Genomic DNA, 21,836 nt, shown 5'->3' with positions numbered 1-21,836 from the left:
GCGTACATGAAGGTAGCACAATGTTGTAAGTGTAATAAATGATGCACTGCAGCCCTGAATCGTGGTCCATACACGTGTAGAGTCAATTTGAGGATAGATAGTCTGTAGGGTCAGCACAGTAGCAAAGGCGTTGTTAGTTGGATCGAAATTTCGTCTCTGGCCAAAGGTCTTGTAAACTGTTTTCGTCATCGACGATTTGGTTTGAAGGGCAGCTCTGGCTGAAGAATACTTTGGTGAGTTTTGACGCTGTTAACAGAGGCTGTTGGCTAGCTAGCAAATACTGTTATCTTACAAGCTATATACAATAAATAAGTATGACTTCCGGTTAAAAAGAATGAAAATAAAATTATGTTAGAAATACCAAGAATGTAGCAGTGTATTGTAATGACTTATTGTATTTTAGCTGTAGTCTCGTAACCCAAAATAGAGTATATAATACTGGAATAGACAGTCAATTTTAACTATTTCGCTGTTTTGTTGCAATGCCATTCGTATAAAAGTTAATAAATAGCTAACTTCGCTTTTATTTTGAATGCATTGCCGGGTAATCTGGTCACATGTAAGTTGGCGAGCTTGATGCAGTTGTTAGAAATGGAGAGCATGTTAGCTACCCTACAGCGGTAGTGCTTTGTTCAGCAAACGTTGAATGTGTCTGTTTTCCACTGCAGACACCAAAAGAGGCCTTGGTTTGTCTGATAGTAATTCTTGTACGCCGATATTACTAACGTTACCCCTAACAGTTAGCCAAAAGCTAGCTAATTGCGCTGGCGGTATTACTTTGGTCACGTTGACTTTAAGGAAAATGGTTACCTGGACGGGCGGTTCGCTCACTTGTAGTCTTGTAATATAAGGGAATCCGGAAATTCCCACCCGCTCGGCCCTTGCTGTGTTTGTAACCGAGCGCTTCCAATGTGCCATGCTTTATTTGGTGAAAAACTTTTAGGTTTCAGCTTTACACAAACCCTACTTGTTAAATTTGGTGACCTCCGAGTTTTTGTAAGTAGTGGTTTTAGGCGGCAAAGGTTTATTTTTTGTTCGGCTCCCAATTAGTTACCTTGGCAACAGCTACTTTGGGTCCACGTTGTAGAACACGGACATGGAGGTTTAGCCATTGTTTTAGTTAGCTAAATAGCGAAATTGTCTTTTACAGAAATGTTCTCAACCCTTATTGTGAGCTAATAGCTAACGTTAAAGGCCAGTCTAAATATTTCCTGTCAAATATCTAAATACCGATTAGTTAAGAATCAGACAGGCTGCAGAAAAAAATATTAAGTGTTTAATTAATAAACATATTTATATTTTCTAAATTCAATGTACCCATACAGTAAAATATAATGTAGTACAATAGCCCTACACAAGATAATGCACTTGTAAATAATAAAATGTTGTTTGGATAAAATTCTTAACTCAAGGTTCACTTACTAGATTACTTTCGGAGCTTTCAGCTACATCTTGTGGCCTTCATTAGCAGTTACAATCTACCCCCCCTTTACCTTTTCAGTGTTGCACTGCAGTGGTCCTTGTACTGTAAATCGCAAATACAGTAATACCAAAAACAATTTTCCCACAGCACAATACAATGTCTATGATGACTTTTATCCTCTGAATGAATAGTTTTACATGGTCTGCTGTTTGGTTTTATCTCCAGATACCAGAGCACAATGATGAAGTACATCCTGGTAACCGGAGGAGTCATCTCAGGCATTGGCAAAGGCATCATTGCGAGCAGTGTGGGCACAATCCTGAAGTCATGCGGCCTGCGTGTAACTGCCATCAAGATTGACCCTTACATCAACATAGATGCGGGCACATTTTCACCCTATGAGCATGGTATGTCAGAGGAAGTGATCATTCTCATTCAACACATTCATAATGAAACAACCACATGTTATGTATGTGTTACGATTGCGTCATGCCAACTTTGTCCAGGGGAAGTGTTTGTGCTGGATGACGGGGGTGAGGTGGACTTGGATCTGGGGAACTACGAACGCTTCCTCGACATCCGGCTGACCAGAGACAACAACCTGACCACCGGCAAGATCTATCAGTCCGTCATCAACAAAGAGAGGAGGGGAGACTACCTGGGCAAGACCGTGCAGGGTAAACAACCGCTGTTTGAGTTTTGAAGAGGGTGCCATGCTGAAGAGAAATGGTTAGCCGGGAATGATTTAGTGTTTTTCGCTCTTTTCCAGTGGTGCCACATATCACAGATGCCATCCAGGAATGGGTTGTGAAACAGGCCGGAGTACCAGTTGATGACGATGATGTAGAACCTCAAGTTTGTGTAATAGAGGTAAGCTGCGCACCACTAAATGGCTTATATTTTGTACAGTTATCTGCTGCGTCAAGGCCCTGCTGAGGCAAAGGCTGCCATGATTGTCTCTGATGATGTTTGTGACTCTCTGCATGTTTGCAGTTAGGAGGCACTGTTGGAGACATAGAGAGTATGCCTTTCATCGAGGCCTTCAGGCAGTTCCAGTTTAAAGTGAAGAGAGAGAACTTCTGTAACATTCACGTCAGTCTGATACCACAGGTAAGAGAGCTACTCCTTCAGGCCTTACTGCTTTTATTTCAGGGCAAATGTGTCAGCTGGTCTTGGAGAACAACTGACTGTAAATACGAACACTTAGACATGGGTGAAAATTAAAATGCAGAAAATAACACCTCTGTTTTATGTGTAGTTTTAGGTAACTTGGATAATTCGTTAACAAGGTTATATATGAAAAAAAATAAAATAAATGATACCAAAATTGATAAATAGCCCTCATAATCTCATAATGATATTTACCAATATCCACACTGAACACCATCCCTAACAGGTAGGACTCCTCTGGAGCTCTGCTAAATATCAGCACAGATAGGAGTCATGTCCTAATTAAGAAAGCTGATAAAATGCTTTTAGTCCTAAGCCTAAAAATAGGACTATAAATGCGTCACTCTGAGAAGTTTTTGCCGTTTAGGACTGATTTCCCACTTGTTCCTAAGCGTTAAAGAAATACGTTCCCAGAAAACATTTCCTGATTATGTATTTTGGAGTTCTACTTTTTGTTGAGTATAGTAAACAGTGTAGTTCTTCTGAGCAGTGAAGGAGCACGAGGTAGCTCGTGTGTAAACCGACACACGTGTTTGCTTGGAGCTTGACTCCATGGTTTTCCCTGATAATGCTACATTGTGAACAACAGATTCGTGTTGAAATCATAGAAATAAACAAAAGAGGCCTCTGTCAAAAAACCTGTTTCTTACCGTCTGCGCATATACTGTATCTCTCAGCACCAAATGGGAAGCAGCAAACCGCATAGTTACTTTGCTAACGACTGAAACATTTTTTATGCGTTTGTATCGATTACTGACGGTAGCTGATTAGGCTAATTATCAGCTAACTGTACTCAGTTTCTAACGGCAGTATGCAGTAAATGGTTGCCCTTTGTGTGTGTGTTTTTTAATTACTTTCCTAATTAAACAGCATGTGTTTGATGGTGTTATGACTCCTGATGAAACTTGAAGGGTCAGCATTCTCGTTGCCCTTTAGCTTCCCCTTTTAAACATTTATTCACCCAGAAAAAGCTAATATTCTCTACATAATACACGGCATGATAATAGTAGGATTTTATTTATATCATTTTCAGATACATTTTCAACATACACGAATAACCATGATTATAACCATATAACATCAAACACAAGTTTAACACTACAATTAGTTTAAAAAAAACAAAAAAACAACCTCATTTTATTGGGGACCCACTCAAATGACCACCTGTGGGTCCCGGGGACTCACTACACTGAAAACCTATCGACATCACTGTACTGAACATAGTGAGAATGTTTCTATGGAAGATTTAACACATTTTCTTGCCACTGTGTGAAATTTTCCTTTTTCTCTCAGCTGACTAAAGCTTGTTCACCTTTCAAGGCGACGTCTGTGGGCAAAATAGATTTTTAGATGCCGTGTCACTTCAACTGTAGGTTCCAGTAGATATAAAACATAATGCATTGCTTTGTGTGCTGTGCTGTGTCTCCTTGTGTCAATGATAAAACATGGCAGAAAACAAGCAGGTGGTTTTTGGTTAATTTGGTGCTGAGATGATTACTCAATTAATTGATTAGACAGGAAATTAATAATTAGCGCAATTTCAATAATCCAATAATTGTTTCAATAATTCATCAAGGAGAAATGCTCTGTTTTTATATCACTGTAAATTTAATATCTTTTGGACTGTTAAACAAAACAAGTCATTTGAAGACATCATCTCGTGCTCTGAATGGTGATGGGGATTTTACACTATTTTCTCACATTTAATACATTAATCTTGAAGATGAATGCTAATGAGAACAATCATTAGTTGCACCTCTAGAGTAGAGTTTGTTTGACGAGGACAAAAAATCTAGTAGCCTACCAATTTAACCAAATCCAATGTGAATTTATCATGAAAGTTACTAATAGGTGGTTTAAATGCCTTGCTGGGAAAAGGGAAGGAGATAGGTTTGTTTGCAAAATGCAAGTTCAGAGGTATTTTTGCAACAAAAATTCCATCCATACTAATTATGTGTGAAGCCTGTTTGGTCCGCTTGTGTCATGTTAGATGTTGTAGGTGCACAGACAGGAGGTTAGCATTATATACATTCTATACAGTCAGTTTAATATATGTAATATCTCCATTGTTCTGTCCAGCCCAGTGCAACAGGAGAGCAAAAGACCAAACCAACACAGAACAGCGTCAGAGAGCTGAGGGGACTGGGTTTGTCCCCAGATCTGGTGAGTCAATTGCTGTATACAGTGATCCTTCTATAAATGCCTGTATTTCCTGTTGACTATGACTTTACACATCAGTATTTTTCAGGAATTGGATAGATGTTGTGTGGTAGCCCCAGAAGAACAACCTGAAACCTTTTTTAAAACATGAATTCAACACAAAGTTTGAATTGCTCTTTAGGGATTTAGGTCCATGGTGACATTTTGAGGTGGCAAGGTCTAAGCGACATTTATGGAGCCAGGTCGGTGACTTTTTGGCACTGAAAATAAAATGTGGCATTGAAACATTGGGAAAACACTGGAAAAAGTTGTATTGGCACTGAAAAAAGTTTCACTGAAAAATTAAACATTAAAAAATATTTTTATTTTGCGTGCACATTATATGACCAGGACTTTATCCACCCTTGTTTTCCCCCCTAGCCTGTATTGGGGACCGGCCTTTATTTGTTTGACGGCCACACCACCGGCCATTATTATTATTATTAACTACTTATTTGAGAAAATACTGTATAAAATGTGAGAAATGATTGCTGAAATAGGAGTTTCAGACGCTCCAAGCACCGGTACCGTAACTGCATGAATAGATGCGCATCAAAATCCAAAGGACGGCTGGCTTGACCACAGTAATCCTCTGACGTGACCGCACACCTACGGCGATGGCTTTCCCGAGTTCACCTGGAACTCCCAAACCGCAAGTTAGCCTGTTTCTCTCTGCCGTTGTTTGTTCACATAGAGCCTAAAGTTAGCTAGCTGCCACTGTTAGCTAACGTTAGTGCTTGTTCCAACGGACCTCTGCCAGACAAACTTCAGTTGAAAGTTAACTTTAACCAGCCCGGTTCTATGTGAGAAAGCAACGGCAGAGAGAAACAGACTTACCTGCTGATTGAGAGTTCCCGGTGAACTTGTGGAAGCCATTACTGTAGGTTTGCAGTGATAACAGAGTGGATGAGAGGACTGCTGGTTCAGGAAGAGTGACGTTGCCCCCTCCCCTCAGACCCCTCCTCTCCACGCCAAAACGGTGAAAGAAAGTTGAAACTGAAAACCAATGTCACTGAAAAAAGAGTGACACGAAGAGAAAAAATCAGATTATCATTGAAAAACACATCAGAAACCAAAAAAAAATCAAAATCAAATGAAATATTTTTTAATGTGTTGAATTTTTCAGTGAAACTTTTTTCAATACCAATACAACTTTTTCCAATTCAAATGTTTCAATGCCAATGTTTCCTTTTTCAGTTCCAGTTCTGTTTTCAATGCCAAATTTAGTTTTTGATGCCAAATGTTAAAGTCTCTGTCCTGGCTCCATAGACATTAAGGCAGTATCGACACTGACACATTGCGGAGGTATAAAGTCGCATTCAAGTGGTGCTCAGTTGGTATTAAAGCTAGGGTAGGTAACGTTGGAGAAACTAGCAAGAGACAGCTAGATTTAAAGTATGCAACTGAAAAAATCCCACTCCCTCCCTTCAGGCCTCCCTCCAAAGCCACTCCCCCAAAACACATTTCATGTGCAATGAGTGCACGGCAGAGTGCACGCAGATAGACAGCCACCCTATAATTTCATTTGGGCCGATGGCTTCTTACGGGCCTGCGACAGCCACAGACGCTGGATTTATTTCTTCTTTTTTTTCCCCAGAGCATTTAATTTATTGGTTGCTGTTGGGATGTAAAGAGAATTTCAACAAATATAACTAAAAATGCTAATGCTATATTGTTTGTTCAAAGATACTTCTGCCACAGCACGTCATGTGACACACATCATTATGTCGTCCTAGGTCTCTGTTATCAAGGCTGGACCGCATTCTTATTTATCTCCTACCTTTGCCAACAGATCATGTGTCGCTGTTCCACCGCTCTGGAGAACTCTGTCAAAGAAAAGATCTCAATGTTCTGCCATGTTGAACCAGAGCAGGTACGTCACTGACACTGAAGCACATTTCGTGTCATCTTTGATGAAGCAGAGCCCCGACTCTCTCCGCTACTCTGAACTCATTGACCCGTCTCGCCCCAGGTCATCTGTGTGCACGACGTGTCGTCCATCTACAGAGTACCGTTACTGCTGGAGAATCAGGGCGTGGTGGGCTACCTGAGCAGGAGACTGAACATGCCCATAGAGACTCGACCCAGGAAGATGCTGACTAAGTGGAAGGAGATGTCTGACAGGTGAGTCCTCAGGAGAGGTCGTACATCATCAGTTTAAAATTAAACAGGGCTGAATACTGCTCCTCTGCTGTTTTCTATTCCTATGTGATTTGATGATTTTACTCCAGAGAAGGTCTTGTTTCAAATGTTATACTAATATACATGCTGTATTCACAGGTCAGACAGACTCCTGGAGCACTGCTCTATAGCACTGGTTGGGAAGTACACCAAGTTTTCCGACTCCTATGCTTCTGTTATCAAGGCACTGGAGCACTCAGCCCTGGCCATTAGTCATAAATTGGAAGTAAAGGTATGTACACAGTGTTGTTAACCCACGCTGCTCATTATCACATTTTACTACTGTCTTCATTTAGTTCATTCAGAAAATATGAGCTACACTTTAGCAGTATGCACAACAGAGGTGCAACAACAGGATTATCAGGATCTCCCCTCATATGGAGCCTTTGCTGTGTAAATCTTAATGTTAGAGACGTGGTTCACCCCACGACACATAAATAGAGAAATCAACTGTTGGCAGTGCTGAGAGAATGGACTAATATCAAAATATACAATTCCAGTGTTCCTACCACGCACGAATATCCCCTGTTCTGTCACTGTCCATTTCCTCTGCTGCATCTGTGTGTCTGAGTTTAAATGCTGGAAACGCAGCTTTGGGAGCTTTGACAGTCAGAAGCACATTCATGGCCGTTTGTAAACGTTTCTGTGTGGTACCGGTGTTGTAGCTGAGCTAACATTAGCAGCTCAGAGATGCTGAGAGGCTCTCCGGTGAGTGTGTGTGTGTGTGTGTGTGTGTGCGTGTGTGTGTCTGTGGGGGAGTGTCAGTACGTAAATTAGCCTTGGCCCTGCTGTTTATAAAATTCATCAAGGGAAAGAATGCAGTCCGGTGGTGCTTCTACAGTCATGAAAAACACAAGTCCGAACCATTGCGCCAAAATTGAAAAATACTAAGTAGAGGATTAGCAAAAAATAGAGTAAACTTTGCAGCTGGGAAAGCTACAGTGCCAACCATTCTGGCCACTAGCTAACACATACTAAGTCTGTAGGTTTCATCAATTTTGCCAATAGCAAAATTCTATTGCAATAGCCAGGTTTGAACCTGTAGAGGGCAGTCGCTATGCGTATTTGTTTATAACACAATATGTAGAATTCAAATACTTTGCACTAAAATGTCAAAATTCGAACCTGAATCCATCAACAACATTACTAAATACCCATATACATTGGTTTTCCGCTGAAAAAAGTGGTTTGGGGGTTTAGTTAGACTTTAAGTTAAACTGGGGTGTGAAGTTGCGTGTTAAAGAGTAACACCCAGACTGAAAATCCTGCTTGTGCTGCCATCTAGTGGTTGCTCTATGCTCTGTCCTCACACTGTGCAGTTTAGCACTTGACAATGCACTATTGCACAATGGTGGAAAGTAATTAAGTACATTTACTCAAGTACAATAATTAGGTACTCGTACTTTACTTGAGTATTTCCAATATGTGGTGCTTTAAACTTCTACTCCACAACACTTGAGAGGGAAATATTGTACTTTTTACTCCACTACATTTATCTAAAGTTAGTAGTTACTTCGATTTTTACATACAAAACATTATTTATGTGGGTGATTAGACCTGCTCAGGTTGGAGATGTGCAAAGCTCTGCTGGGATTTACATGAGGTCACCATTATGAATAATAAAGTTGTAACTTGTCCTGCAACAAAACTAACAGGAGAAAATTTAACTTGTTTTACAAGATAATAACCTGTGTGCACTAAATATTATCTTGTGCGCCCAAGATTAAAAAAATAAAATAAAATCGGGATCTCTGAGCTCCATAATTGCTCACACTCAGTGGGTGGAGATAGAGGGGAAGTGTCCTGCATCACAGTGGCAGCATGTCGTCTCATTAAAGAGGGACACACAGAAATATAAAACTAAGTGTGGCCCAAGCAGAAACTTTGAGATGGAAAATAGATCTTTATTTATTTCTATCTTAAAAACTTCAGGTGGCAGGTCTAAAGAGTTACATGTCTCGTCTCCTCAGTATATAGACTCAGCGTATTTGGAGCCGAGCACTCTGCAGGAGGAACCGGTGAAATACCACGAGGCATGGCAGAAACTCTGCAGTGCTGAGTAAGTGATGAGGAACCTTTTTTTTTTTTTCTAAGTAATACAACCTGGACATTAAATTTGTAGTTTCATCCAACAGTTTTTTCCCTCTGTCCTCAGTGGCATCCTGGTTCCAGGAGGTTTTGGTGTCAGAGGAACTGAAGGAAAGATTCATGCCATCAACTGGGCCAGGCAACAGAAAAAACCTTTTCTAGGTACAGGATAGCTGTCAGGATAACCAAGATCACTCTCTATTTAACAATATCTTACTTCATACCTAATGCTGTGACAAGTATTTTTTCAGATTTGTCATTGAAATGAATAGCCGCATCAATAACCGTAAACACACTACTTGACTGATCTGTTTCTGCAGGTGTGTGTCTTGGAATGCAGTTGGCTGTCTGTGAATTTGCCAGGAACATGCTCGGCTGGAAAGGTAATGTTAATCTCCCTAGGTGATACCCAGTTACATGTAAGACACCCATATTGGTCAATCTGTTTACCTTACACAAGATTGGTAGCAGTGGCTAATCATGACATACTTAATAAAACTGATGGGATGTCTTTGCCTGTTTTTGCACTTAGATGCCAACTCAACTGAATTTGACCCAGAATCAAAGCATCCTGTGGTAAGTGTTTTTTTATTAATTTTTTTTTTAAAATTCAGAAATGATCTAGTTGTAATTTGACCTGAAAAGTGCTTTGAATTGAGATTCTCATGTTTAACCTCTGCAGGTGATCGATATGCCGGAACACAACCCCGGGCAGATGGGCGGAACTATGAGACTAGGGAAGAGACGGACCATCTTCAAGACTAACAACAGTGTATTGCGTAAGAAAAACTTTGAATTCACTTTCAGCCCAATGTTGATGTACTGTTGCGTCTGCCCTGTGCTTACAGCTATTCTGTATTCCAGGCAAACTTTATGGAGATGCAGAGTATGTGGATGAAAGGCACCGACATCGCTTTGAGGCATGTTGACCTCTCAGTTCATCAGCAGCATTAAAACAACCCACCTTGTTGACAGTGGAGGAGGTGTATTTATTTTAACTTTGAATGTTGCCCGTGTGCAGGTCAATCCTGAGCTCAAGAGTCACTTTGAAGAGAGAGGCTTCCGCTTTGTAGGTCAAGACGTCGAAGGGGAAAGAATGGAGGTCATAGAGCTGGATGGTATGGAAAATGAAACACTGAATTGCTTTTTTATCTTGTGGATAATACTGTTTTCAGGGGTTTTAAAGGTCAACAATTCCACTACAACCTTACGCATGCTTTCTTTTTTATCTCAATTCTCTGTTTTCAGATCATCCATATTTCGTTGGAGTGCAGTACCACCCTGAATTTACCTCTCGCCCCATTAAGCCATCACCCCCCTATCTTGGTTTGCTGCTGGCCGCTGCCGGGAAGCTGCAGAGCTACTTGCAGAAGGGCTGCCGTCTGTCGCCACGGTAAACAAGCAGCGTCAGATTACATGTTTTATCAGACCAGGGAAATAAACAAAGCAGCTCGGACCGGGCCACACAACACTATTCCAGCCACGATTTGTGTGTCAGGTAACGTTAAATGACTTGCCCACGGACATTCAGCTCACTTTCTAGTTTGCCCAGACATGCTGCTGTTGTGATGTTAGCTACAGTAGCAGGAGAGTTGTGAGTATCGCTGTCTGGAGCTGCTGTGCTGGCTCTGGGAAACCGTCTCGTCCTCTCTGGCTGTTAGCTTCACAGCAGCAGCTGTAGCGACAGTTTGCTAACCCACAACCTAGCTAAGCTAACCCTAGTTACATTACTTGCTGTGTTGTTGCTGTTCGCTCTGTATCATGGTATTTGTCGTGGTGTTGGATTTCTCCAGAATCTCATACCTCACCTTTTAAGCCCGAACCTGCAGGCTTATTGACCGTTAGCTGAATCATGACCAAGATGTTTTATACGGTGAACCTCATACATGAACTCTTTTCCAGATACTAATTAAAGAGTGTTGATATGACTTTTAGATGAGAACATGCACATTATTGTAAAATCATTATGATCTGTTAGTGTAATTATAACAATGAAACTTTCATAATGAAGTTACCTATACTATGTGATAAAAGAACCTAATTTAGCTTGATACTGTGCAAAAAGACAAACTAAAAGATTCTGACTGTTAAGAGACAGAACACGACATTTAATATTGCATTAAAATGGGAATTTGTCATTTGGACACTAAAACTTTAAATTAAATGTTTAACAGAAGAACTGACTTTGCTGGAGATTTCATTTTCATAGCAGGCTTTTGTCCATAAATGGATTCCAGCACTCAGCCAATCATGGTTTCAACGCCCCTCATCTTGCCTTTATTTCAAAAGGAGTACTATTACTTCTTTAACAACTCAGTCCCCAAACTGCTTTTAAAGAACCAAATCTGGAGTTCAGTAAACCACATTTGAAAAGCAGGGTCCAGATTAATGACTTGTTCTTTGACACAGGGATACATACAGCGATCGGAGCGGCAGCAGCACCCCAGACTCTGAGATAGAGTTGAAGTTGCCTTCCATCTCAAATGAAGGACTTTAAGGTACAATACATCACTTTCTTTCCTTCTTGAAATATTATGAATTACAATTGTAATTTAATTCTCTCCTGTGTTGTAGAGTTCTGGACTCCTTATCACTGACCACAAGCTGCCATGAACACTTGATGAGCTAGTACCACCAGCTGTATACTGTTATGCCCTTCTTGTAAATACATACTGTTACAACCTGTTGGAGTTTATTGAAGATGGAATACAATAAAAAGGAATTGCAAACATAATTGTTTCTTGTTTTATTACAGTCAGTAACAAACATTCATTTATTAGTAATTTGCATGTTCCTGCAGTAACTGAACCCAGACCATGCTTCCCATGCCTTAACATTCAGAGCAAGGTTAATTAGTTACAGAATTTTATAATTAGAACCATCAGGCTTTGCAGGAGCTCAAACAGTAAGGCTTCCATCCATACATCAGAACTTGAATTTTATTCTTGCACTTTCAAGGGCCGGTAGGAACCCTGCCAGACTGACGTTGATTCCAACATGCCACTTGTTTGGGCTGCTGCTCCAACACTTTGCTGGACCTGAAATTAAACGAAAAGCCAATTTAGTGGAATTCACCATTTTTTTTCTGAGCTAATTAATGAAGGGCTGATCTCAGTCCCATATCCGCAAGCTTCATCCAACAGTCCTCAATGTTTTATGTGGTCATCATGGATCAGAAAAACTATGCATGCACGTTAAATGCATTTACGTACCTTCACAGACCAGGAACTATTGAACCCATGCAGCCCAAAAATGCGACACTCATGAGCTGATTGATGCCTACGGAAGGAAGAGATTGTTAGAAAGCAAGAACAACGTCTGTGGCATGTTATCACTTCTAACAGCATCTGTCGGACAGTTGAGTGGCTGCTGATGGCAAAAGGGGCCACAACAGTCAAAGACCACCCTATTCTCTTGCACGCACTTGGAGAACCTAGAGCTACAAACCAGCTTAGGTCCTTAGGATAGCATGCTGTAGTGTGGACATGAGATCAAGTTACTCAAACTTACCTTCACATAAGACTTCCTCATCCAGTCACTGTGGGGTCAGCCATGAGGGTCACCTAAAGGAAGCCATTTAGTCAGGTTTTGTTTTTATATATTGTCACTACTTTCTTAAAACTTAAAGTTAGCAAATGTGGCTCAGTAAAATAATGTCTCAATCAAGATTAATCTCAGTGAGGGCAAGTTTGTCATCACAGCCAAAATGTTCATATATAATGTGGATTGTTAAGTTACCTGCATGTGACGTCATTTTTATGTTTTGCCCTTCCATCTTCATTACCCGAGACCTGCAGAGAGATTGAATAAAGTGTTTCAGGAGGCGACACTTCACTTCTTTAAGGCTTGATCAACGTTATGATTTAGTCGGAGTGTCCTTCCCCTAAATGTTGCTGGAGCAGTTATTTTTAAACTGAACAGCGACCGTCGGTGAAAGTCTTCATCTCGGCATCCTGTTGACCGTTCACTGCTACGTGAGAGCATGAACGGCTTCGATAGGAGCCACAATGAAACAATGAGGTCCTGATAGAAGAGAAATACAAAACCTGACCTGCAGTCTACACAGATGTCCATGGTTGGAGAGGCTAGGCAGGTCCTGTCACGGGTTGACCCTGCAGTGAGAAATTAAGCGTTAGTGCATGCTTCACTGTGCTGTAGGTCCACATGAAGCCTGCTGACTCAGAAAGGAATTAAAAGTTTATACATTCACTTAAGTGGTCGTCTTGTTAGGCTGTCTAAGGCAGTAGAAAACGTAAACTACAGTTCATTGCCGTGTATGGTCGCAACTGATGCCCCTACGTCAAGTTTGTGTATATAACGTTAAACATCCGTTTGCATGAAAGGCTTAATTACATGTAATACAATCTTCGTTAACTCACATCTCTGCAGTCGGGAGTGTGTGAGGGGCTCGAAGCAGCCTCTGGTTTAAGTTTCCGGGGAGAAATGTTTGCGCTGAACAGGTTTAGGGCAGGTGCCAAGTTTAGGGCACTGCACTGCAGCAGAGAAATCAAAATCCGTCGTCTTAAGGTAACGTTCACTTGCATTACGGAGATGTTTCTGTAGGGAGGGCTGAACCTAGCCACGTGGTTCACACGCATTAGCATCAAGTTAACATTTAGCTCAGCTATATGCCTAAACCTATAGGTAATCATATCTAGCAACAAAAATTTGGTTACCAGACATACCGGCGCGATGTTGTTATTGTAAGCGTAACTCCGTGCTGTTATTTATCATGAAGGATTACATGATACTCTATGAATACAGTAAATAAGCTAACGTTAGCTAGTTTACCCGCTAGCGCGTTTTATGTAGCTTAGGCCAGCCAAGTATTTGGCGTTAACATGAATAAATTCCACTCTTCAGTAAGTCATAAACGCGTACGATAACCCGTGGAATACTAATTTATGTACATATAACTTTTGTGAACGAAAACGAGACTAGTTGGGGCCTTACCGATATTCTGACTTCGTTTCTCCTTGTGGAAGATTTGAAGAGAAAGAGAATGGCGTGTCCCGTGCTTTTATAGACGCTAGCGCCGAGCAGCAGCCCGCTGATTGGCCCGCATATCTCACATGGACCCTTTGCATGACGGGATACGTATTTTTTTTTACAGGCATTTTAGGGAACCCTTGTTGACTTTTTGTTTTATTGTCACTTAGACACATTAATACCAACGCTAAACAGAGATTTTGACATTCCATTGAACAGATATTTTCCACAGAGAAAGACAGAACTGAATGTGTGTGTACAAAGAGAAAAGTAAAGCCCGAGCTCAGCTGGAGCTGAACCGGCTTCAGAACCACGGACAGCAGCGCATGGGTCTGTTGCTGACTTTTGGCTTAACGTAGGCTATGGCTATGAAAACCTGAATCATGTTTTCTTACGGCTTAAAATCCCTCTCCGACTCTTTCATAACATGGGCCTACAATTGCCCCATTCACGGCTGCGGCAGGTTTATAGCTGTAATAACCTGTGCAGCAGAGCATCGGTAACCCCATCACATGATTGCTGCGGTCGCTGTGTGCGCCGCGTCCCTTCCTGAGCAGACGGCAGCAGCAGCGGCGGCAGCAGCCGGGGCTTCATGTAAACACGCCGCGCACAGGGCTTTGTTTCACACACACACACACACACACACACACTCCGCTGGTATCCCCACTCTAGTCATGCCATGGATATTTTGTGGCAATACCAGTTCAGAATCATTTTACTCGGGGATTCGACGGTGGGGAAGTCGTCGTTGCTGAAGCGCTTCACGGACGGAATTTACAGCGATGTGGCGGACCCGACGGTCGGGGTAGATTTTTATGCCCGCTCGCTTGATATCGAGCCCGGGGTGAAAATAAAGCTTCAGCTCTGGGACACGGCTGGTCAGGAACGATTCAGGTACGCAAAACAAACAAACAAAAAAAAAAAACCCGAGCCTGAATAAAATGAATTGCATGTAACAATCATTCTTCGCCGAATAGATTAGTCGTTAAATGATGGAGAGGCCTCGGTTCGCAGTCGTGTTTGGATGCCACTATCAAATGAAACCCCTTAAATTAAATGAAGGCCATTTCCTCTCTCAGTGTGATGTAATGAAGTGAGTAGACAGTGGAGAAAAGGCTCAGGAGATTATACAGTCCTGGAGCTTTAGATGCCCTGGCCTGGCCTATAGGCCTATACAAATAGTGAAAATCGAGTTGCATCATTGCATTCATTCACGGATGACGGGCGACCTCCCCTTATTTAGGCCCCGGTTCGATTCCCTGAGATACTGACTCCACAGTCTCCAGGGCAACACAAAAGGATGACAACTCTATACCCAAATCTAGTTTTTGCATTCATCTGCCCTGTTGCTTGTTCTGTTTCATGTGTCTGTCATGGATCATTCCCTTTAAAGCACTCCTCTGTCTGGAGAAGCAGCTCTGCTCTTAGATCTGCTTTCCCCTTTGAAGCCCAAGCTTCCGGGGGGGGGGGTTCCGTCAGGCTTCGCCACACTCAAGTCTTTCACTTTAGTTTTAAATGACTATGAGAAGTGTTTGTGAAATCAATCGGCAATTTTTAAACCACCATGTGCGTGGATTAAGACTCTCTTTGCAAGGCTGGGCCAAGAGGGTAAAAATGACTCCAGGGCCCCAGACCTTTAGGGGCCCCAAGGATCCCACGTTTACTGTCTGGTTTGCGGTCATTTGATTTATTTGAATTCAGTTCAATACCGTCATTCATCCCCAGCAGGGCAATTCAAGTGTTTGGTCATTCCCCCCACATTTTGAGGCCCCTTCTTGTAGAGGTACCCTGTGTAAAAATCTAGTTTTAATATCTTTATTATTTCAGTCTATATAGTGCATACATAATGCATATGCCTAAATACATTTCAATGTGCACATACAAACTGACACACAGCAAACCTGATATTTCGGCATAGGGGTACTAGTTGGTTTTTGGAGCGTCGGGCAAACTATAATGAAGCGACCGTTTGCCGTCTGCAGTGTGCACTGTACATGGCGGGTGCTTAAAGGCGACAGGACACATACAGAAAACAGATAATGCACAGACATTGGAACTACTTTGCAACGTGGACATTCAAACATTTAAAGAATCGAAAGGCAGTGGAAAATCAAATGATCCTTGCAGTGTGCGTGAGTTTGAGTTCTGGTTGCTGTAAGTAGGGTGAAGGAGAATACGGATCTTATCAGAGCTGTAGACTTGAGATGGACTTGAGTCACCAAAAATGAGGCCATGAGACTTGACTTGGACTTGACTTACTTGACACTCCCTAAAGACTTGATTTCGACTCTAAAAACATTCAGGCCTCACCTTTTGACCTAGTAAGATTCCACAACAGGTCAGACAGACATACAGTGGTTTCAGGATAGCCTTGCTGGCAGGTCACTGCTGTGTGTTCATCAGAGCTGTCCAAAATGTACAGAAGTGCTAATTCAAGATCATTTTGCCTCAAATTACTAACATGTCAACCTACCACATGTCTACCCACCAGGTCTATCACAACATCATACTACCGGAACTCCGTGGGCGGGCTACTTGTCTTTGATCTCACCAATCGCAAGACCTTTGACCATGTGAGGGAGTGGCACAAGGAGGTGAGTGAGCACATCCTGCCTCACCACATGGTCTACATCCTCATCGGCCACAAGAGCGACCTCAACAAGGACCGCAAGGTGAGCCGGGACGAGGCTGAGCAGCTGGCGGCTGAGATGGGCATCCGCTACGTGGAGACGTCGGCCAAGTGCAACAGCAACGTGGACCGGGCCTTCGAGCTGCTGACCAGAGACATCTACGAGCTGATGAAGATGGGGGAGATTGTCACCCGCGATGGCTGGGACGGGGTGAAGAGCGGCCTCACCGCCAAGGTCCTCTACCCGGCCGAGGACGAAGAGGAACTAGCTACCGCGACCGCTGAAAAGGGCTGCCACTGCTGACTGAGAAGTCTCTGTCCAAACACTGTCCTGTCACACCAAGAGCTCACCTCGTCTCACAGCTGTCCATTGAAACCAAGTCACTCAGGCTCAGCACCCTGTGATATCACCACCCATCACTTCCTCACCGTGTGCTCGTGCCCTCTCTGTGTTTTGGTTCTTCTGACAACTGGGATTCTTTTCTAACGGGAGGCCATTGTACATCCCGATGTGTATCTTATAGGCAAGTTGTATCTCTAAATTCATGTGGTGTAGCATGAGCTAACCTGTTTTTGGGCCTTGTTAGGTTCCAAAACCACAGAAAGGAGGTGATCAGGTCTTGGGGCTCAGAGTGTAGCCAGTACTCCTTTTCACAGCCCTGGAGTTAATGGTCTACTGAGTATACTGAGGGTACAGATAAAACCATGGACTATGGGTTTCTACCTGTCAAAGTTCGTGTGATGCTTTGCCTGCAATCTTTTGTGACTGTAATATTGTAAATAATAGTGAAATCTATAGAGATGAAAGCTAAAAGGTCACTGAAAGCTATTTAATTGATAGTGTGAACAGACACAGTGCACTCTTCAATAAGTGTCACCATATTAAATCAGTGTGCTCCTCCTGCTCCTGTAAGCTGTGTGTGCACTTACGCCAAACTGACTTAAACCTTTGATCATTCTGTCAATAGATGAGTAATGTTTTTGTAAAAAAAAAAACTATATGGATTGTTTCTAGTTTAGGTGAATACATAAAGATAGGCCATTGTAATTAGGGTAGGTGGTCCCATTTAGGTATTTGTATCATAGCATCAACAGGAGCAAGACATTAAGTCATCAGTCATCAGACCTTTAATGACTGTCAGCACTGGTAAAGATGTGTTTGATTAAGAACACAAGGGAGTTTGAATTCCACCTGCGGCTGCTTGTTGCTTTTGTTCAAAGCTCAGTTCACAAAAATAATATTCCATTCAGGCCTGAGCTGATGATGGATGCCAAATCATTAAATCCAATGGCGTGGATATATGTGTTGCTTTTGTGGGCCTGTACTTTATTCTGTGTTCCAGAGGTGTCAGTAGGAAATAGTAGGTTTAAGTCTGGAGAAGCTTCCAAGTAGAAAACCTGGGCACGATTTGTCAACCCTGAGGATGCCACATTAACATGGAAGCATACGCTGCAAAAGCTAATTAGCATTTCTTTTAACATTATTACAGTCCTTGAAACCCAGTTCAGTTTATCTGGGAGTTCAGCAGTCCAGGGAACATGCCATGAAACCACGGCACACTGGATTGGGTTTTTGGTAAGGGACCTTTGCCGCATGTCACCGCCCCTCTCACTCATATTTCCTGTCACCTATTTCCTGCCTGACAAAACGCTCGATTTGAGTTTGCAAGGCCTTCGAAGAATAGTTCAACATTTTGGGAAATAAACATTTTTGCTGTCTTTCCAAGAGTTAGATGAGAAAATTCATATCTGTCTCATTTCTGTGTATTAAGTACAGAGCTCGAGCCAGGAGGTGATTAGCCTAGCTTAGCATTAAAACTGACAGCAGTTGTAAACAGCTAGCTTGGCTCCCTCCATGGTTCAAAAATACACCTACCAAGCAGCAGCTGTAAAGCTCATGAATTAACGCATCATATCTTGTGTGTTGGATCCATACACTAAGTGTGGGAAAACTGGGGTAAAATTAGGCCAGTAAACTAAAACCTGTGCTCACCGACTATCGGTCCCGTGCTAGCCAGAGACGTTTGACAGAAGTGACAAAACTGTTGTTCACCAAAAATAGTCATTTTTACATTTCTGTTTGGGTACAAATGAAACAAATGGCATACAGCATCTTACTTAGTAAGCTTTAGAGGTGTTTGTAGGTGTGTTTTATTCACTTTGTACTGAGCCAGGCTAGCTGTTTCCCCCTTGCTTCCAGTCTTCATGCTAAGCTAGGCTAGTCGCCTTCTGACTCCAGCTCCGTACTTAACGTGCAAACATGAGACTGGTATTAATCTGCTCATCTAACTCTCATGAAGAAAGCACATAAGTGTATAAGTTCCCATAATGTTTAACTATGTCCTTAAAACTATGTCCTTAAAGCTATAAAAAGGCCTGTTCTTACTCTTTCAGCCAGGACTTTCTTAACCTTAATATAAATCTCAAGTTTAAAGCTGCACTTACTAAGTAATGTCGACATAGCTTATTGTGAGAGTATGTGGGATTTACTGACTTGTGACAGCTGTAATGGAGCCTGTGACGGTCAGCTTGCTGTTCTGAGCAGTGAGCTGCATTTGTGATGAATGCAACTTTCAAACATACAACAGTAACAACCTTTGGCACAGAGGATCATGTATGCTTTCAAGTCTCCAGAGGCTGCAGACTTTATTAATCTGTTGTTTACAGGCCTGGAGCGTACAATAGAGTACAGTACACTTTGCCTGGGAACTCAGCTCCCCTCCCACCATTCATTCACCTTTCACCAGCATCTCACCAAAAAACCTATTCACACACACGCACACTGTAAACAGCCAGAGATTATGCATTCTGCAGTTTTTTTTTACTTTGACTTCATGTGACCAAACGTACTTTTTTCTTTGCGTTGACAAAGGCTGTCTGGGTGATCCACTAGATATACTGTACAGTATTTGATTGCAGCTTAGTATTTGGTAAGGAATGTATTCTAATACATTTGCACCATCCCTTTATTTTTACTTTTCTGTACAGATTCAAACTGTAAGCCTATAGGTAAACCACCACCTGTCATAGCCAGGCTTAGACACAGTATACACACACAATGTGGTTTTTGTTTGTTTGTTTGACAATCAGATGTTAGCATTTTGTGGTCTTGGTGCAGATGAGGACTTCATCACAGGGGTGCTATGCCTTGAAATCTAGCTGAATGTCTTTGCAACATCCAAAATCACCATTTGACAACCAGTCTGACTGTGTTGAATACTACAGCTACCTTCCTCATCTAAACAGGGTTCAATTGTATGATATTGTCTAAATTTGTATGTTAATACTGTGCTGTTAGCAAACTGTTCTCCAGTGAGCATTCCCATTCTTGAGCGCTGCACGTCAGAGGGGCCCGTTGCACTGCGCAGTGTGACGATGGCAGCCTCAGAGTGTTGGGAAGCAGTGGTTCAATTTAAAGGACAACACTGGAAAGCCACCGAGAAGAGATGGCTTTTTGAAAGACTGACTTCATGGGAAGAAATATTCTTATTTCTCATCAGCCAAGAATAATATTACAGCAGGATAAACAATCGATCCGATATTTAAACCTGCAATAAGCTCAGCTGTTGTCACAACTGCAAAACTGAAAAGACAAAAATCTTAAACATTCAGGCTTAACATGTACATGTTTCATTCAACATGTTACTGATGATGTTTCAGGTACTGCAGATGTCCACCTGTCTCTGTGCAGAGCGTTCGATTTGATCGCCTCACCTCCACAAGTCGATAGTGGGTTAATTGCTGCTCTCTGCGCACAAGAGGACACTGAGATTCTGTTTCAACAAAATGAGAAAACAGAGGCAAAAAGCCCCCAGGCTGCGTAAAAACCAGTGTAAATTCTTAATAAATGCGCCTGTAGATGTACAGATAACATGCAGTCTCACTACTGGGCGCTTTTCAGTATAGCCTATTTTGGTTGGTTTTGGACTATTTAAAGTGAAGAAATATGCTATTTTATGTTATTTTCTGTGCCATGAATTTGCAGCCCCTACAGCGTATTTCAGTAATATGCCTATCAACACCTGTAAAGCTCACTAATTAACAGATACATATGTTGATTGGGGGTGTTTACCTGTTGGAACTGTTTCTTGGCGACCAACAGCCGGGAACAATGACTTCCGGGGTCTTCTCGTCCCAGTGAGGTTGCCAGATTTGGTACCATCGTCCCTGTACAGCGACCTATACCTAAACCTGTGCTAATTGACAGCATAGTCCGGGACGCGCTCAGAAGTACCAGGCGGATGGATAAACTGTTCTTCAAAAAAAAAAGTTCCAGCACGTCCCAGCAAAACCACAAACTGTCATTTTTTACATTTCTGTCGGTGTACAGATCAAACCAACAAGAGACAACGAGTAAGTGAGCTTTAGAGGTGTCCGTAGGCATATTTCTGAGCTTTGGACAGAGTCAAACAGCTGATGACGTGAAATTAATATCAATCTTCTCATCTCACTCTCAGAATGAAAATAGATGAGCAAATTTCCCAAAATGTTGAATTATACCTTTAATGTTTTTTATGTTGTCCACAGGAATGATCAAACCAACCCACTGACAGGGTTTCTGTACCTGAAAACATCAGTAGCTGTTAGGCCTGCAAGGGGACATAGCAGAGAACTGTTCGGCTCCTAATCCCCATGCTCACATTTCACAGCTTTATTGAATGTTATTTATTTTATATATAGTTTGATGTGATTTTATTGATTGGTTAACAAAATAAATCGATGTCCAATGAATAATGTTTGGGCTCAAGGTGTGTTGGTTTGGACTCATTGTTTTTGAACAAGGGTTTGGCGCCATCTTCTGACAGACCGGACCAAGCCAAGTCCACCATGCCACCGTTTATCCAAAACAAGAGTTCCATTAGTCACATCCAAAGGGGGGAAAAACAACCCAAACTAAAACAGATAGTCTATATTAGCTGGGAGTGTCTTATATCTCTGCATCAACACAAGTGACACTTTAATATAACATGAGATTAGTTTTCTTTTTCTTTTCAGCAACATGAATTCCTTGCAGCATTATGTCTCCAAAGTATCTGTTCAGTGTCGTAGCCACTATTCAGGACAATTCTCAGTATTGTGTCTGGGCATTTGGACGTTTAACCAACATAAAACGGAGCCTATTTTTACAAATACACACAAAATTACACATAAATATTG

General features: G+C 41.9%; 2 protein-coding genes, 1 long non-coding RNA gene and 4 other non-coding genes across 8 annotated transcripts; 2 read left to right on the top strand and 5 right to left on the bottom strand.

Moving 5' to 3' along the window:
- Positions 1 to 14: 14 nt before the first annotated feature.
- Positions 15 to 11,795, top strand: ctps1a (CTP synthase 1a). Of its 2 annotated transcripts, none has more exons than XM_044170946.1 (19): positions 15 to 233; positions 1,649 to 1,830; positions 1,930 to 2,100; positions 2,193 to 2,293; positions 2,417 to 2,533; positions 4,673 to 4,756; positions 6,585 to 6,665; positions 6,765 to 6,916; positions 7,073 to 7,205; positions 8,944 to 9,032; positions 9,129 to 9,223; positions 9,382 to 9,444; positions 9,594 to 9,637; positions 9,744 to 9,840; positions 9,926 to 9,981; positions 10,083 to 10,179; positions 10,310 to 10,454; positions 11,471 to 11,559; positions 11,636 to 11,795. In XM_044170946.1, exons 2-18 carry the CDS (start codon positions 1,662 to 1,664, stop codon positions 11,556 to 11,558), a joined length of 1,782 nt encoding a protein of 593 aa, XP_044026881.1. In that variant the 5' UTR covers positions 15 to 233; positions 1,649 to 1,661; the 3' UTR covers position 11,559; positions 11,636 to 11,795. The 2 variants fall into 2 exon arrangements, with proteins under 2 accessions (XP_044026881.1, XP_044026882.1); XM_044170947.1 differs by lacking the exon at positions 15 to 233 and adding an exon at positions 973 to 996.
- LOC122863977 lies at positions 11,793 to 14,100 on the bottom strand. Its single transcript, XR_006375123.1, has 6 exons — positions 14,015 to 14,100; positions 13,113 to 13,173; positions 12,800 to 12,852; positions 12,572 to 12,624; positions 12,274 to 12,340; positions 11,793 to 12,099 (listed from the first exon to the last, which is right to left on the bottom strand). It is a non-coding gene; the product is annotated as an uncharacterized LOC122863977 (long non-coding RNA).
- On the bottom strand, positions 12,165 to 12,238 carry LOC122865090. Its single transcript, XR_006375397.1, has one exon. It is a non-coding gene; the product is annotated as a small nucleolar RNA SNORD99 (small nucleolar RNA).
- LOC122865084 lies at positions 12,407 to 12,536 on the bottom strand. The gene has a single exon (XR_006375391.1). It is a non-coding gene; the product is annotated as a small nucleolar RNA SNORA44 (small nucleolar RNA).
- LOC122865074 lies at positions 12,698 to 12,767 on the bottom strand. The gene has a single exon (XR_006375381.1). It is a non-coding gene; the product is annotated as a small nucleolar RNA SNORD103/SNORD85 (small nucleolar RNA).
- LOC122865075 lies at positions 12,932 to 13,068 on the bottom strand. Its single transcript, XR_006375382.1, has one exon. It is a non-coding gene; the product is annotated as a small nucleolar RNA SNORA16B/SNORA16A family (small nucleolar RNA).
- A 129-nt stretch (positions 14,101 to 14,229) lies between the features above and the next one.
- Positions 14,230 to 21,410, top strand: rab42a (RAB42, member RAS oncogene family a). Its single transcript, XM_044170948.1, has 2 exons — positions 14,230 to 14,944; positions 16,542 to 21,410. The coding sequence occupies exons 1-2, from the start codon at positions 14,730 to 14,732 to the stop codon at positions 16,981 to 16,983; spliced, it is 657 nt and encodes a 218-aa protein (XP_044026883.1). The 5' UTR covers positions 14,230 to 14,729; the 3' UTR covers positions 16,984 to 21,410.
- Positions 21,411 to 21,836: the final 426 nt, after the last annotated feature.

Source organism: Siniperca chuatsi, linkage group LG17 (genome assembly GCF_020085105.1).
Source record: "Siniperca chuatsi isolate FFG_IHB_CAS linkage group LG17, ASM2008510v1, whole genome shotgun sequence".
In the NCBI taxonomy this organism is placed as follows: domain Eukaryota; kingdom Metazoa; phylum Chordata; class Actinopteri; order Centrarchiformes; family Sinipercidae; genus Siniperca; species Siniperca chuatsi.
Note: the sequence above shows the minus strand (reverse complement) of the source record. Positions and strands in the feature narration are given on the sequence as shown.